The sequence below is a fragment of the Diplotaxodon limnothrissa genome, linkage group LG12, assembly GCF_057381915.1.
Source record: "Diplotaxodon limnothrissa isolate DT_005_m linkage group LG12, D_limnothrissa_male_GT1.1, whole genome shotgun sequence".
NCBI lineage: Eukaryota > Metazoa > Chordata > Actinopteri > Cichliformes > Cichlidae > Diplotaxodon > Diplotaxodon limnothrissa.
This window is the reverse complement of record NC_140607.1, coordinates 25,158,243-25,173,160: the sequence shown is the minus strand read 5'-3', so window position 1 is coordinate 25,173,160 and position 14,918 is coordinate 25,158,243. Positions and strand designations below refer to the sequence as shown.

The 14,918-nt window shown below is 40.0% G+C and overlaps 1 protein-coding gene across 2 annotated transcripts in view; it reads left to right on the top strand.

The window, feature by feature from the left end:
• Positions 1 to 14,918, top strand: part of pde4d (phosphodiesterase 4D, cAMP-specific) — a 153,267-nt gene that overhangs the window by 120,017 nt on the left and 18,332 nt on the right. For both annotated transcript variants that reach the window (XM_085367373.1, XM_085367374.1), the window contains exons 2-4: positions 10,958 to 11,149; positions 13,797 to 13,833; positions 13,917 to 13,993. In XM_085367373.1, the coding sequence (XP_085223499.1) occupies positions 10,958 to 11,149; positions 13,797 to 13,833; positions 13,917 to 13,993 (306 nt within the window). The remainder of the gene's footprint in view (positions 1 to 10,957; positions 11,150 to 13,796; positions 13,834 to 13,916; positions 13,994 to 14,918) is intronic.

The window sequence follows — 14,918 nt, the reverse complement described above, 5'->3', positions numbered from 1 at the left end:
TGTAGCTTTCTCTCAATAAAGCCGAGAATCTGGCAGTGCTAGGTTTGTATGAGCCATCTTTTTGAACAACTACCAAAAGCAGCACTCAGCTGGACGAAGCATGCCGCCTCCTCAGTCTGTCCTGCCCTCCTCTCTTCTGTTATTTACTGTTATATGAAGGGTTCTTTCACTAATTCACAGCACTGCTTCTCTTTCATGGTTCTTATTGCTACACTTAGAAGGCAAACATAGATTTGTGACTAATAATGGCGCTTTAAATATCTGAATCGTTAGCGTTATTTCAAGTTATGGGTGACTGTAGGCTTTTTTGTAGCTATATGGTTATGGCGACAGAGCGTGTGTCTGTATGCTCAATTGAATGCTCATGTGATTGCGTGTTTGAGTCTGTATAACACTGTTCCGCGGCCTGGATGTGCGATCTGTCCCCTGACCTGAACAAACTCAAACAGACCCCTCTCCACCCAACCTTGCAAATGTAGGCTTGTGTACATGAACTTTTGGTATCCATCAGAGTGTTAGCTCAGTAAACATGGCTTGAGTTTTGGAGGTGATGGATAAGGAAATGGGAAGGATCGGATGTTTGTGATATCTGGTTAACTTCATACCTGAAGAAGCGCTTTTTCCCCTTTTCCACCCACTTTGTAATCATCAGTAATATCTGGTGTGATCAGATAAAGAATGAAAGAGCAGGAAATGTGTGATTTTAAACTTGAGCGTTTGCATCTGGCTTTTGTCAGTCCCCGTTGAGCATTTCAGGCAGGCAGTAAATGCCAAAGGTTACGTACGTGTCTGGCCTGTCATAGGGCCTGAAAATGTGCAAGTTATCAAACATTTTTCCCAGGTTTGACCTTTAGCAAGCCAGTCCTAAGATGATGCATTAGACTGAAAATAGGTCTATATTTAAGTGGAGCTCAATGTATGTAGGAGCAGAGCTGTGTTGCTTTGCTTTGAAATATGTGAACCGAGATGACGCAGCATTGCCATGGTGACCTCCGTCTTTGTCAGTCTTTCATGATTGACTGACTTTTCTGAATGGTGCAGAGAGTGCGCTAAGGTAGTGTCACAGCTTACAGTGAAGGATTGGCATTATTGTATTTGACAGGGCAAGAAAAACCAGATGGAAGAAGTGGGAAAACAAGAGACTGCAAGAAGCTGGGAATTAAATTCAAACAAACATAAAGCTTTACTGAAAACAAGGACATTACAATTTGCTTTCTTCTATGTTAGAGTTACACTTAAATAAACTCCTATATAAAATGTTACCATCACTAAAATTCACTAGTCAGTGACACAGTGAATTTCAGTGATGATTTTAAACGCCAAAGACAGATTTTTGATGCATTTGCCAACGGATGAGTGCTAATTTCATGTAATGTGTGTGCATTTGCAAAGCTGCTTGTGCCAATGAATGTGTGACGATGAAGGGCTGTGCATGAGTATGGGGCAGATAGATGACGAGTGTCTTGGTTATCAGCGAGTAGTCTGCCATAGAGCTGGGCGATATATCGAGTTTTTAAAACATATCGATATATTTTTATATGAGATATAAGATGTGACAATATCCTTTATATCGATATAGTCTATGTTACGTTATAATTATAGTTGTGGAGCCGCAAGTTTGCCTCTCTTTCATCCACTTTTGTCTCTACGCAACGTTACTCCGCCTCGCCTTCACTGAAGACAACTCCCCCTCCTCCCCCATCGCTTCACGTGCAGGCAGCGACAAGACGGACACGGCAAATCTCCGTTAACGAGTTACTGCGCATCGCCCCATGCGTGGGGCTGGACGGCGTCAACGTGCTAACGAGCTAAACATGCTAACGAGCTAACAGCGCTAACCCTAAAATCCTTTCATTCTCTCAAAAGTTGATAGCGCGCCTTATGTATGAATTCTGGTTGTGCTTGATGGCCGCGAACCGATTTTATGTGGTACACGGCGCTCAGCAATCTGTCAAAAATGTTTGAGTACGACTTTGGTAAGCTACGGAGTTGCACCGCTTGATAGATTGTCAGCGCATTACGGCTACCGAGGAGCTTCGCGGAGTGATACGTACTGTGCATCAACGTAATATTACCGTATTGTGTGTGTATAAGGACCATAAATGGCACCTGTAAGAGAGGTGGTTATGAAGCGGATTTCAAACTCCAGGCTATCAGTCACACAGTAAAACTTGGGAACAGAGCAGCTGTGAAATCTGTCTTTGTTATTACGCTCAGCGTCTTTTAGTTTACATTTTGACTGCACAATTGTGAGCTCTTTGTTTAGCACAAAAACAACCTTGTTTTCTTTTATTTATGGAGCATTATTATTTAATGAATTCTCATAATTTAATTTTGAGTAATTTTTCATGTACATCTGTGCTGTATGTTAATAAAAGTGCCTGTGTGACATCTGGGACACAGCTTTGACTAAGAACTCTCTTTTTGTTCTTACTTTATGGCTTAAAAAAAAAAATCGAGATATATATCTTATATCGCCATCCAGCTAAAAAATATCGAGATATGAATTTTGGGTCATATCGCCCAGCCCTAGTCTGCCACTTATCAGCCTGACCTAATGCATTTAGGGTATTGGCCTCCTCATAATCTGTTTTTTCAGTTACTCATGTTGTTGTTGTTGTTGTTGTTAATTTAATCTGAAAGCAGCCTTTTCTGTCATTTTTAATAAAATATGACAGGGAAAGTGCTGAGCATTACCATGGTACAGTATTTTGGCCAGGTCTCTTAGTATAAAAGCGGAACAGCAGACATGAGGGAGCCATTCTCCCATTATTAGGTTCACCATTGTGCTTATAAGCCTGTGCAGAGAAGAAGGTTGAGCCCCAGATGCTCGCACAGCTAAATTTCTTTCCTTTAGAGTCAGAGTCGTTTCACTGAATTTCCTTTTTCTAGACTCATCACAACTTAATCTTAGAGGTATCATAACACCGTGACACAATAAATGAGTGCTCACCGGTCAGAAATGTGCTACTGTGAGGAGTATGTTCTTTAAAAATGTTAGCGAGTTGCTACAGCAACAGTAGCTAGTAATAAGCTAACATTATACCAGCTAACATTAGGTTCAAGTGTCCAAAAAAAATCACACTTTCCTTCTGATAAAGAATTTAATTATATTCTCACATCATGTTTCTTTGCTAATTACCCAAGACTGAAAACTTCTATGTTCATATGTTGATTTTTATGCTTGAACACTTTGACGGTGTCATCTTTGCCTCAAGATGGGACTTCACTAATAAGCGGGTGACGTGTCTGTGGTTACGTCCAACTTTTGTAGACAGTTTTTAAATATTATTTTATGATAGTTAGTTTCAGTTTACTAAAACATACAATATCAGTACTAGAGCTGGGCGATATGAGATTTTTTCATATCACGATATGTTTTTTTCATTTCAGCTTTCAACTTTTGTAGACAGTTTTTAAATATTATTTTATGATAGTTAGTTTCAGTTTACTAAAACATACAATATCAGTACTAGAGCTGGGCGATATGAGATTTTTTCATATCACGATATGTTTTTTTCATTTCAGGCGATAACGATATCTATCACGATATAAGCCAAATAACTATATTTGTAAGATTTAAATGTGCTGTTGCTCACAAGTAAAATGTGAAATAATCAGCAGCTTGTTTTTATTTAAATATTTATTTCCCATAATAAGTTCAACAGGGTAGATGTACTTAAGGAACATGAAACTTTTTCAGATAAATAAAGGCAAATATTGCAAACTACACAAAAGGCAGCCGCTAAAGCGTTTAAGTTTCAAAACAGAACAAACGAAACAGACTAAATTGTCAATTCCACTTAGAAACAAAATATTAATTCTAAAAATAAATCTTAGTTTGTGTTACAGAAGAACAGACAAAACTGACTAACTTTTGTCAATATCAAATAAACTGAGAACTAAAAGGAAATTCTCAATCTCTCCTTGTTGTATAGCTTAGCTTTTCAAACAGTTTTAACAGTTACTTTAGTCTGACAAAAGCCGAATGACGAATTAGCGCTTCCAGTCAGAGACTGAGGCTACGTCCACACGTACACGGGTATTTTTGAAAGCGGAGATTTTCCGTTTTCGTTTTAAAAAATAATCCCGTCCACACATAAAGGCAGAAATGAAGGAAAACGCTGTTATGAACATGCCAAAGCAGCAGGTGGCGCTAGATTCCTAACCGTGCAGAAATGTTGGCCAATCAGAAGTCTAGAAGCCTCGGTGGGAAAAAGTAAACAAAGCTGGGGCATAGAAGCAGAACCGAGTCGTATGTGTCGAGGGACAGTAACTGTGTGTATATATGTAAGCATTTAAACACTGCAGAGAGTAGAATTAACAGAAACAGTATTGTAGAAATTCATTTCACCGAAACAATAACGTGGCGCACAGTGTGACGCATGCACCAGTTTATTGTATTTCCAGACTTGCTTTCGGCACAATTTACAGTGCACGCTACTCTGTTTTTTGTCAGATTTGAAATAGCCGAAATACCTTCACACTACGGAACTTCTATGGCTCTTCCGTTCGACAATCTCTCCGGCATTGGAACCATCATCTGTTTTCTCTTCGGTCACGCTCGGTTGATTTTTCTAGTCGGCACACTCATTTCCTCCATTACGCGCTGGCTCCATTACCCGCTGGCTGCTTCCCAAACAAACCCACGTGCGGCTTGGCACTTGTGCTGTACGTAACAAGTCACGCGACGTGACGCTGCGGCTGTGATTGGTTCGGCTCTGCGCTACTTAATTTAGATTGGCTGACCTTTTTTTTTTTTTTTTTTTAAGAGGACGAGAGCGGCGAGGTCTATCGCGATAGCTTAATTTCTCTATCGAGTAAAAGTTATATCGCGATACATATCGTTATCGTTCTATCGCCCAGCTCTAATCAGTACCAAAACAGCTCTTTTTGTACTTGAGAATGAAGAATTTAGACATAATTTTAAAACCTCAAAAAAATTGTTGCTTTTATTTTAAGTATGCAAAATAGTCAAGTCACTCTGTACTGTACTGTACTGTATTTGCATTACATCCAGTGTTACCTTTAACAACTATTCAAAAAGTTTGCATTCATAGAAACTAAAATCAAGCCAGGTGCACATGTACTACCCAACAACATGGTCGTTTCCGAGACAGGTTCTAAACTATCATAATTTTAGTTTCAGACATATGAAAAAAAAAAAAAAGAAAAGTTTCAGACATATGCTACTTTTTTTTATCAGAGCACATTGTGTTTAGCCTGTGTGCTTTTCAGTGGTGAAAAATCACAAAATAAATCACGTACATTTAGGACTGATGATACCATCAAGCAGAGGTGTTGGCTCTGCAGTATCTCCAGCAAACAAACATAGCTTTTCTGTTATTCAACATATGCCTGCAACAAATGTGTCATCCGTGCCCACTCTTCCATCTGTGGATGTTACAGTACTGTGGGTTTTTTTTCTTCTTATCTTAAGTCATGGGTGGTTGTTTTGCATTTAGAGCAGGGCCAGGTTTACCACACACTTCAGGATCATGTACCTCACGCCTACAAACATGCACGGGATCACAATCCTCTTAAATACATACACATTTGAATGCTTATACATGCGCAGTTCTTTCCTTGTCCAACTCTGCTGCCTGCTCCCCTCTGTGCCCTCGGCTTTCTAAAATAAATCCAGTGTCATCTTTCCTCTGTCTGCTTCAACGCGTCTCTGTTCTGATTCGCACAACTGCACACTTTCCACATTTAAATATGCATCAATTTGATTATTTATATATATTTTTTAAAAATGATCCCTTTCACTTTTTTTCAGTTTATGAGATCTTTTTAGACACTGTGCATAAACTCAAAGGAAAACATTGTGTCTCCATTACGTATTGTGTCTGGTACTGGTGCAGATTTTCTTGTCCACCAACTCTGAATGACTGTTGGAAAAACAGAGCCTCACTATCTGCAACTCGGCTTATTATTTGTCAAAGACACTTGTGCACTGACCTCTTTCTCCAGTGCATCTCCCCGTAGCTCTATCACGTCATCTCCCGTGGTGTTTGTAATTGCTCAAGTGACCCAGGGCTAAAAATGAATGAGTCAGTGATCTATGCCATTTAGAGTGTGTGCTGGAGACGGACGGACAGAATGGGAGAACTGACGGAGACAAAAATGATGTAGAGCCAGACACAAAAAGAGAAGCGATAAAAGAGCTGTGCAGTGTCCTTAGGCATGTATGTGACCCAGCCACGTCCTGCAGTAGAAAGTCACAGCAGCCACTATTCATCTATCTCAGTGCGCTTAAAGTTTCTTATTTTTAAATGGACCACTGCTTTGCTACAGTAAATTTGAAAGGTTTTTGGCAACAGTCCACCCTCCCTTTTTCCCCCCATGCAACCCAAACTCAAACATGAAACTCCACTCCTGTGAGAAACTTTGCTCCAAATATTCATGTATGCTCTTGTAGCTGCGCACTGTGGATGCCACGCACTCTATAAGGTACTTTTATGTTAGCATGTGTGTCCTCTTCTCTTTTTTTTTCAGTGAATCATCTTCTCACACAGGCCTGATTTTGAGCTTTACGTATAATAGAGAGACATATATTTATATAAATTAATAGGTTGGAAAAGTGCATTTAATGAAGTTTTTGTTATAAACTTGTGTATAACTATAGCTATTTGGCATTTTAACCCAAATTGACAAACCTATTCCAAGGAAGCTTTCTGACCATGTGCAAAAAAGGAAAGGCCAGTGTAAAACTAGCCTGGACTCTTATTATCTATTCGTCTGTCCCTTATTTTGTCCAAGACAAAATAGTGAGGCAACCTTAAACCTTTCAATGTGGAATAAGACAAGTGTTATCCTTATGATGTTCAGCAGATGGGATGTCTGGAACTCTATTAAAGAGCTTTCTGTCATCAATCTAGTGCTTGCAGATCAAATGTTTATTTCCTTGCCTATTATATATATCTCAGTTCTGGATCACTCCTTTTTGGGTAAACAGAGGATTTCCATTCTCTTAAGCCCTGAGGTAACACAGGGGTTTTCCCCCCTGTTTTTTTTAACAGTAATTCTCATGTATTTACTCATGTGTTGTTGTTGATTGTCACAACATAGTCATAGGGGTGTTGACGTTATTCTGTTCTTCTGTTTTCTGCTTGCTGAACGCAGGAAAAAAGCTATATATTCCCACTATGATGTCATTGCCCGTTCAATACCCCACTAATTCAAGCACATAGATCCATTGTGTCATTCCTGAAGAGGGTGTGTCAGTGGAATGACACTGTACACATACCCTCGCATGCTGGGAGAGGGGTTACGTGTCTCTGGTTTTAGGCGCAAATGGGAGTAGACGGTGATGTCAAAGTAGGTGCGATAATGAATCGGTCGTTACGCATATGCTGAGTATTCTCTTTCAACACTTTCACGGTGTCATCTTTGTCCTGTTTGCACACATGAGCCGCACACCCATTAACACTTCACTACAGAGCAGCTGGAGAACGGACCGACTTGTGCAAGGAATGCCAACTTATCAGTCACTTGTGTGAGTATGTGTTTTCACACCTGCAGTGAGGAAAACAGATGGATTACCTGACGTGATAAAAAAAAGTGTGTGGAAAAGGGGGTTGTGTGTGTGAGTGAAGATAAAACTGGTTTAGAGTGACACACTTCTAGAAGAGAAGTACTTTGGGAAGGAGATGGGGTGATATGCAAGGCAAGAGCTGCTATAAGAGTTTGAGTAGGCATGTGTTTGTGTGTGTGAGAGAGAAAGATGGATATAGTCATGTACCATGACTGCAAACTACTTTGCAAGGTGACAAGGGCAATACCGTTGCCTTTTCTTGCATAAGGCAGATAGCCAAGCTATCAAATTCCACAATCAAAGCTTGCACTTGTTTATCTTTCTGCCACTCCATGAGATTACAGCGGTGACATTTAACCATTTAATTACTGTAGAAAATATGCCCAGCATGTCCTGTGTATTACCTTGGGTATCTGACCATTTAGATGCGCAGATTACAAAGTAACTGCACTACAAACGTAATCTGCTTTATTGTATTCCTATTTCTATACCATGTATGAAATTCATACATTGGGCATCAAATGGATATCAGTGACACTTGGATTATAACATGTAACAGAGAGAGTGAGTGGGAGAGAGAGACAGCCCATCCATAATGAATGGTCCTAGGAGTGTAAGGCTGATACTTGGACTGTGTCAGCGATATTGCTCTGGGGGAGGAAAATTCAGCATAATGACTTGTTCTTCCTCACAAAGTCCCTCGTGTTCACAAACAAAAACCCAGATTTTGTCATTATAAAGTCATTAGATGTAGCTCTTGGGTCAGTGAGTTGTCTTTTGCTTAGCCCCCTTTTTTTTGTAACCATCAACCCGGCGGCGGGCCTATTTTATAAGCAGTCTTCAAACGACTGTAACACCTTTACCATTTGTGCAAGAGACAAAATGCAAACGGTTTCGGAAAGAAGAGAAAACGAGCTTTGTGAAGATATTTGGTGTATCACGGTAGCCCAAAGCACTCACAAGGCACTGCTGTCTAAACACAGTAAAAAAATCAGCGCTTCCTAGATTTTACTATGTGTTTCAGGTTACCGTAACTCCTCAACCAATTTGGGCTAGAGAGAACATTAAAATGGTTCCTGAAAGATGAGAATTATGACTCTATGATACTTATGAAGGGTTAAGTTGGGAAATAAACTGCAGAAATCGTACAAGATCAATAATTTGTCGTTTTGTAGTGAGAAGGAATGTTTCAGTAATGTTTTAGGGACATGCTTTCTATACTATGCAAGCATGTATTTGTGCACGCTCGAAGTGCTCGCTCTGTTCTTGGCTTCCTGTGCTCTTCCACATGGAAGATGATCGAGTACTGGACACCACTGACAGGTTAAATCTGTGTTAGTTTTATTTCAGAGGATGCTGATAATCAAGAAGATAACAATTATAATGATAGAGATGTCATTCTTATGTGCATTGAGCAGCTTCCTGAGGGGAATCCCCCCTGACCTTTGCATTTACACCAGACAAGATTATGGGACTGCTTAGTAGCTGTAGCAATAAGGCAGATATCCCTGATGATTAGCGTTAGTCATCACCTGGGTGAACAATCACCTAGGAGACTAAGAAGCTCACCATGACGTCCCAGCCGGAAATGGTGTCACTGGTTAAGAAATACCTCTCAGCTATGAGTCAGTGGCGTTATTGGAGCAGGGGTATTCCCAGTGGCTCTCTGTGCAGTCTTTAAACAAAGGTTAATGTCTGTAGTTGTATGTTTGATGGCTCTGTATCGTGCAACATTTGTCGTTTACTGTTAATGATGTGCTAATTAGCCTGCCACCAATCATAATCAGCTACATAATAAATGGATGGCTCATTATAATTGTAATAGATGAAACTCGTGAGTAATTTAATATCAGCCAACAGTCCACAAGTAGCGTGGACCCGTGGGGCTGACATACCTATGGAGTAGACGTGCGTTATGCTTTTTCAAAGCTCATCACCTTGGGTAATGGGGGGAGCGTGTTATCCCTAGAGCTGCTGAAGTCAAATGCAACAGCACGTAAGGGAGAAAAACTGAGGGATTGTGTGACTGTGTGTTGAACTATTTCTTTAAGAGCACATTTTGTGTTGGTGGACAGGGCACATGTAAGAATATAAGATGAATAACAGCATTATGTAAGAATATGCTAATTAGCCATATGCTCATTTTGCTCATGCTAGTTAGCCAAGTGGAGCTAGTAATGACTTGTTAAGGCAAGCTAGTCTCTACAAAGCTAATGTGTAAGGCTCATTCAGATAAAGAGAACAAAAAATGCGTCAGAATTACGCAGTTTATTTTATGTTGATGATCCAATCTTAAATTAATTAAGTGACTGTGATTGGGGTGATAAGATACTTTTATCTCTCCCTTAAACTCGTTGTGAATCATAGACTATAGAAAACAACATGGACATTTTTTGTCTGTCACCAGCTTAGATTTTAAAGTGTGATGTGGATCTGATTGTGAAGAGAACATGTGAGTAACAAAGTAGGCCAGCTCTAATAGGTATGTTGGATTACTACCCTCATGGGCACTAGCAGGTACCATAATATACAAAATGATTATCTTATTCCATTTAATAAGTTTTTACCGTGGTAATTATCCAAGGGGAACATACATTTGTTTTCACATTGACCTTTCTACAGCTGGATTTCTTTTTTTGAGCCACATTATTTGCTTCCCGCTGGCAAATAAACAGAATGCAGGTTGTATGCTTTGCTTTTCAGACCTGGAAGCTAAGCCCTACAAAGACATTTTTAAAAAGAAAAATAAGTCCAGCATGTTATGCACATTAGATTGGGCAGATTAAGAAAAAACTGCACATCAAAATTCTTCTGTTTTATTTTATTCCTATGCCATGTATGCAATTCCTACACTGGACATCACGTGGATATCAGTGACACTTGGATTATAACATATAACAGAGAGAGTGAGTGGGAAAGAGACAGCCCATGCATAATGAATGGTCCCAGGAGTGTAAGGCTGATACTTGGGCTGTGTCAGCGATATTGCTCTGGGGGAGAAAAACTCAGCGTAATGGCTTAGTCTTGCTCACAAAGTCCCCCAACCAGAAATCAAAAAAAATTATTATAAAGGCCTTCTTTTCTGTACGGTCTATGCTAATAATTAAAACCATGTCTGGTATGAACCTAACTATGGATTTGGAGATTTACCAAACCAACCAGTGGACATGAGAGCCTGGTGCTGCAATGAAAAGTCATCAGCATCGCTAACATGTGACTAATGTGTACATAAATCCTGTGTTTTCCGGAAGCATAGATAATTGGGTTTTATTCTGGAAATTTCCCTTCCTTTTTTTCACCATTGAACTTCAGAAATTTTGCTTGAATCTGTCAGTGGTAGAAATCTCACTTTGCAAGATCAAATAACTTTTTTCACATACTGATTCTGATATTTGTTCTTTTCTCTTTATCTAATTACAGTTTCGATGTGGACAATGGCACATCATCAGGTCGAAGCCCCCTGGACCCAATGGCTAGCCCGGGCTCAGGCCTCATCCTGCAGGCCAATTTTGTCCACAGTCAACGGAGAGAGTCATTCCTCTACCGCTCTGACAGCGACTATGACCTCTCACCCAAGTCCATGTCGCGAAACTCCTCCATTGCCAGTGACATGTGAGTAAATGGTATCTTCTGCTTCCATCCCAACTTTCATAAAATTAACAATAATCCTGTTGAATCCTGATAAATGTCTTCTTCTTCAGCTTGAACTTGAGACCGGTAGAGTTTGGGATTAGTGAGATAACTTTAGTTTTAAATCTGGGTTTGCAAAGTTATGCTGGTTTACTTCTAAAAGAGTTATATAAAGATGATAATTCAATCATAACTGGCATCAGAGCACATTAGGTTGGGTATAACAGATCACAGAAAACCATGACCAGCTGACCAACCCATTCTCTAAAAAAATAGCAGCACAATTTTTAGAAGATCCTGTGTTGCTCAATGCAGGGATAGTGTGAGTGTCTCCAGTTTTGAGAGGAATTTGGATTCTCGGTCATGGTTCCAGCTGAAGGAATAAGGATAAACATGTCCTACACACCTTTTGAATGCATATAAGAAACACTTTTTATAGCGTACACAGATGTAGTTGCAGAAATATCTTCCTTTGCTTTAATGACAGGACAGAGTGTGCAGTCTTTCCTTTCTGGCTTTGCTTGCAGTATCTGTATTGCTTTGAGCCTGTATTATGTTCTTTTAATTCGTCGTACTATTCCTAGATTAAAGTTTATTCTTCATATGAAAAAATGTGCAGCTGTCCGTGTCTGCGATTATTCATCTGGCGACAGCACCAAGCTTTTTACGTGAACTTGCACACAGCTAAGCCCAAAAAATGTGGATTGACTTACTGTGTTTATAAGCAGTGTCAGGGTCACTGTGACTGCTTAGCATTGTTGTGGCTGTTAGGCTTAGTGGAGCCATGTAACAGAAAGATGTCCCAGGTATTTTCAACTCGCCCTGTAATACAGTCCCCAGGTCTCAAAGCTTCCATCCTTTGGGCCTTATGGAACGTGTGCATGGCCTGCAGATGATTCTGGTGTCATATCTATTCTTGGCCACATTCAGCAGCACAGAAAGGGCACGGTGTAACAAACCATTCACAAGCATCCGTCTATAGGTTTGTTTTCTCAGAGTTACTGGTTTGTGTCTCCTAAAGATAATGGGAAGGATTTGTGCTCTGAAATGTTCACTTTTATGTCTTTGTTTTATCATTTATCTTTTATAATCGTGATTTTACATTATCTTACAGCTGTAGCAAAGAACTCAGACTTCCCAGTAACACACAAATCAGCTGGTATCTCCAGGGTCAGAGTATATATATTGATAGCTCTTTCGTGTTTCCCACACAATGGTGCCTATCCAGTTACATGTACTGTACACTTTGTGCTACAGGAAATAAAAATATTGACAAAAAGAGCACTTGGATCTGCCCGAAGGAAAGACAAATAGACAAAAGGATGAATAATAAGGAGTTGCAGTAACCTTAGACCTTGTTCTTGCTGCTGCTTTTTGCTCTGTGGTATTACACTAGTTACCATGTTTTAAAAAAACCTGCATGTTTCTCTCTTTTACATCTTACAGGATGAAATTTGGAAGTACAATAAGAAAGCTTTATGAAATACTTAATAGCATAGCTTTATAAACATAAATCCAGGTCAAGTCAATGGAAGGAAATTGTTTTCAGCGACCTCTAAAGTTCAGAACTCTCCAGAAATTATAGGAAAACTCAAAATTCCATCCATCCATTATCTTCCGCTTATCCTCATTACAGTCACAGGGGCTGGAGCCTATCCCAGCTTCTCTCGAAATAGAGGTAGGACAGGATGTATCCCCCCCCCCCCCCCCCCCCCCCCGTCGCGCCCCTGCCTGTTACATTTAAAAAACAGAAGTCGACCCAAAGTGCTTTTATTTAGTGGAATTTGCAAATTGATGACATTTGCTTTATAAATCGAAATAGACTGCTTTCCCATAAGCTGCCTTTTTAGGTTAAAACTACTGGTATCAGTATTGGTAGTGCCATTACTGGCCTTGTATTTGCTGTCAGATTGATACCAAAATTTGCAGTATTTACTGCACTGGTGCTGCCAGGTGTTCGCAGAGCAGAGCCGTGGGGTTGTTCAGCAGTGCAGTAAAGCAAAGAGGCTCTGTGACACTAATCATCACCTGAAGCTGTTTATGGTGTTCACATAACTTGGAGGTCAGCAGGTACTGACTCAAAGTTTACTGATTAAATTTATTTTACCTTGGTTGACTGAGAAAGGCTTTTCTCTCCCTTAACAGTGTTCACTGAGGTGTCCTTAAGCAAGGCTCATAAACCCCAGCTCCAGGAGCAGCGTGTCTAGCGACAATAAAAAAAAATGGGGGCAATCAGTGAAGACAAGACAGAAATGTGCTTAGCTAACTTTTACCTGGGTAAATAAAAGTCAGTAAAAACATGAAAGAAGAACTTAATGATCCCTATAGGTGTATGCAAAAACAGCTTCCATGTTTTACATTATCCAGTACCATGAGAATAGGTTTGGTAGTTACTGCAAATGTCATTGAGCTACCTTACGTGTACAGTTACACAACAATAAAGCCCCTCAGTTCTCTCACTGAAGCCTAATACTGCCTTTAAACTATTGAACATTGTGAAGTATATGGCCTCCTCTGATTTGTGAACATAGGGACAAAGGCATGGAAATGAATCACCCTTCTGCTGCTGAATCATTATCATTATACTGTGAGTCTACGTCTAACATAAAACTCTCTCTGTTTCTTCCAGTCATGGTGATGACATGATTGTAACACCCTTTGCACAGGTGAGCGGTTGCACCAGTTTTGATGTCTTGACGCCTTACATACTGCCATAATGTGACGTTCAATTCTGTCATGTCCCCCTCAGGTTCTTGCAAGCTTGAGAACTGTACGAAACAACTTTGGTGCATTAACTAACCTACAACAAGACAGAACATCCAATAAGTAAGTTTGGAAGGCTGTAAAGCTTTACTGAAACAAAACCTTGCTGTAGTGAGAGGACTCTAATAATCAGTGTGACCAGCTTATGATATCTGATCACAGTCACCTTATGGCTGAGTTGTTCTACTCTGCATGTGGCAGTAATTTGTCATTCACATCCAGTGGCGGTCCTAGCCTGTTTGGCGCCCTGGGCGAACTCTCCCTCTGGCGCGCCCCCCCCCCACACACACACACACACACACACACATAAAACATATTAAGGATTGTACATTAACAAAAAACTGTTGTCGGAACCATACTGAATTTCACCAGAGAAACACACACACATATGAAAAGAGAGAGAGTATGCATAGTATGCAAACGGCTACCAAACAGCCATCATAATTCATCATACAATGAGAACAGGACCAATCAACAACTGACAATGACTAATTAATATTAAAATCTGTAACATACTGTATTGTTTGGAGTTTAGTCTGTTACTGTAACCCACATAATTTCCTTAATTTAATAAAGTATTCTGATTCTGATGGTTTCAGGATGACCTGCCATTATCCAATGACACATCTGCTTACCTGTATCTTTTGCTCGTTTCTCCTCCTCTTCTTTTCTCTTTTTTCTAAACTGAGCACCTGATGGCTTTGAACTTTTCTTGTCCATCTTCCATTGGTTTTAATTTTGCACTCCAATATGAACACAAATCCCCCAACTCGAGGATCGCCACGACATAACCTAATAGACCTACACCTTAATTCACAGACTCGCTTTGTCTAGGGTTTATTTCTGGGATTTCGCACAACTCAGGACTCAAAACATAATGGGCTTGGATTTACAACACTATGAATGAAATGTGCTTTGTTTCGAAGCAGCCGGCCCCTCCCCTTTCGACGGGTTGTGTGTTTGAGACTTTAAATCATCAAACTGTAAA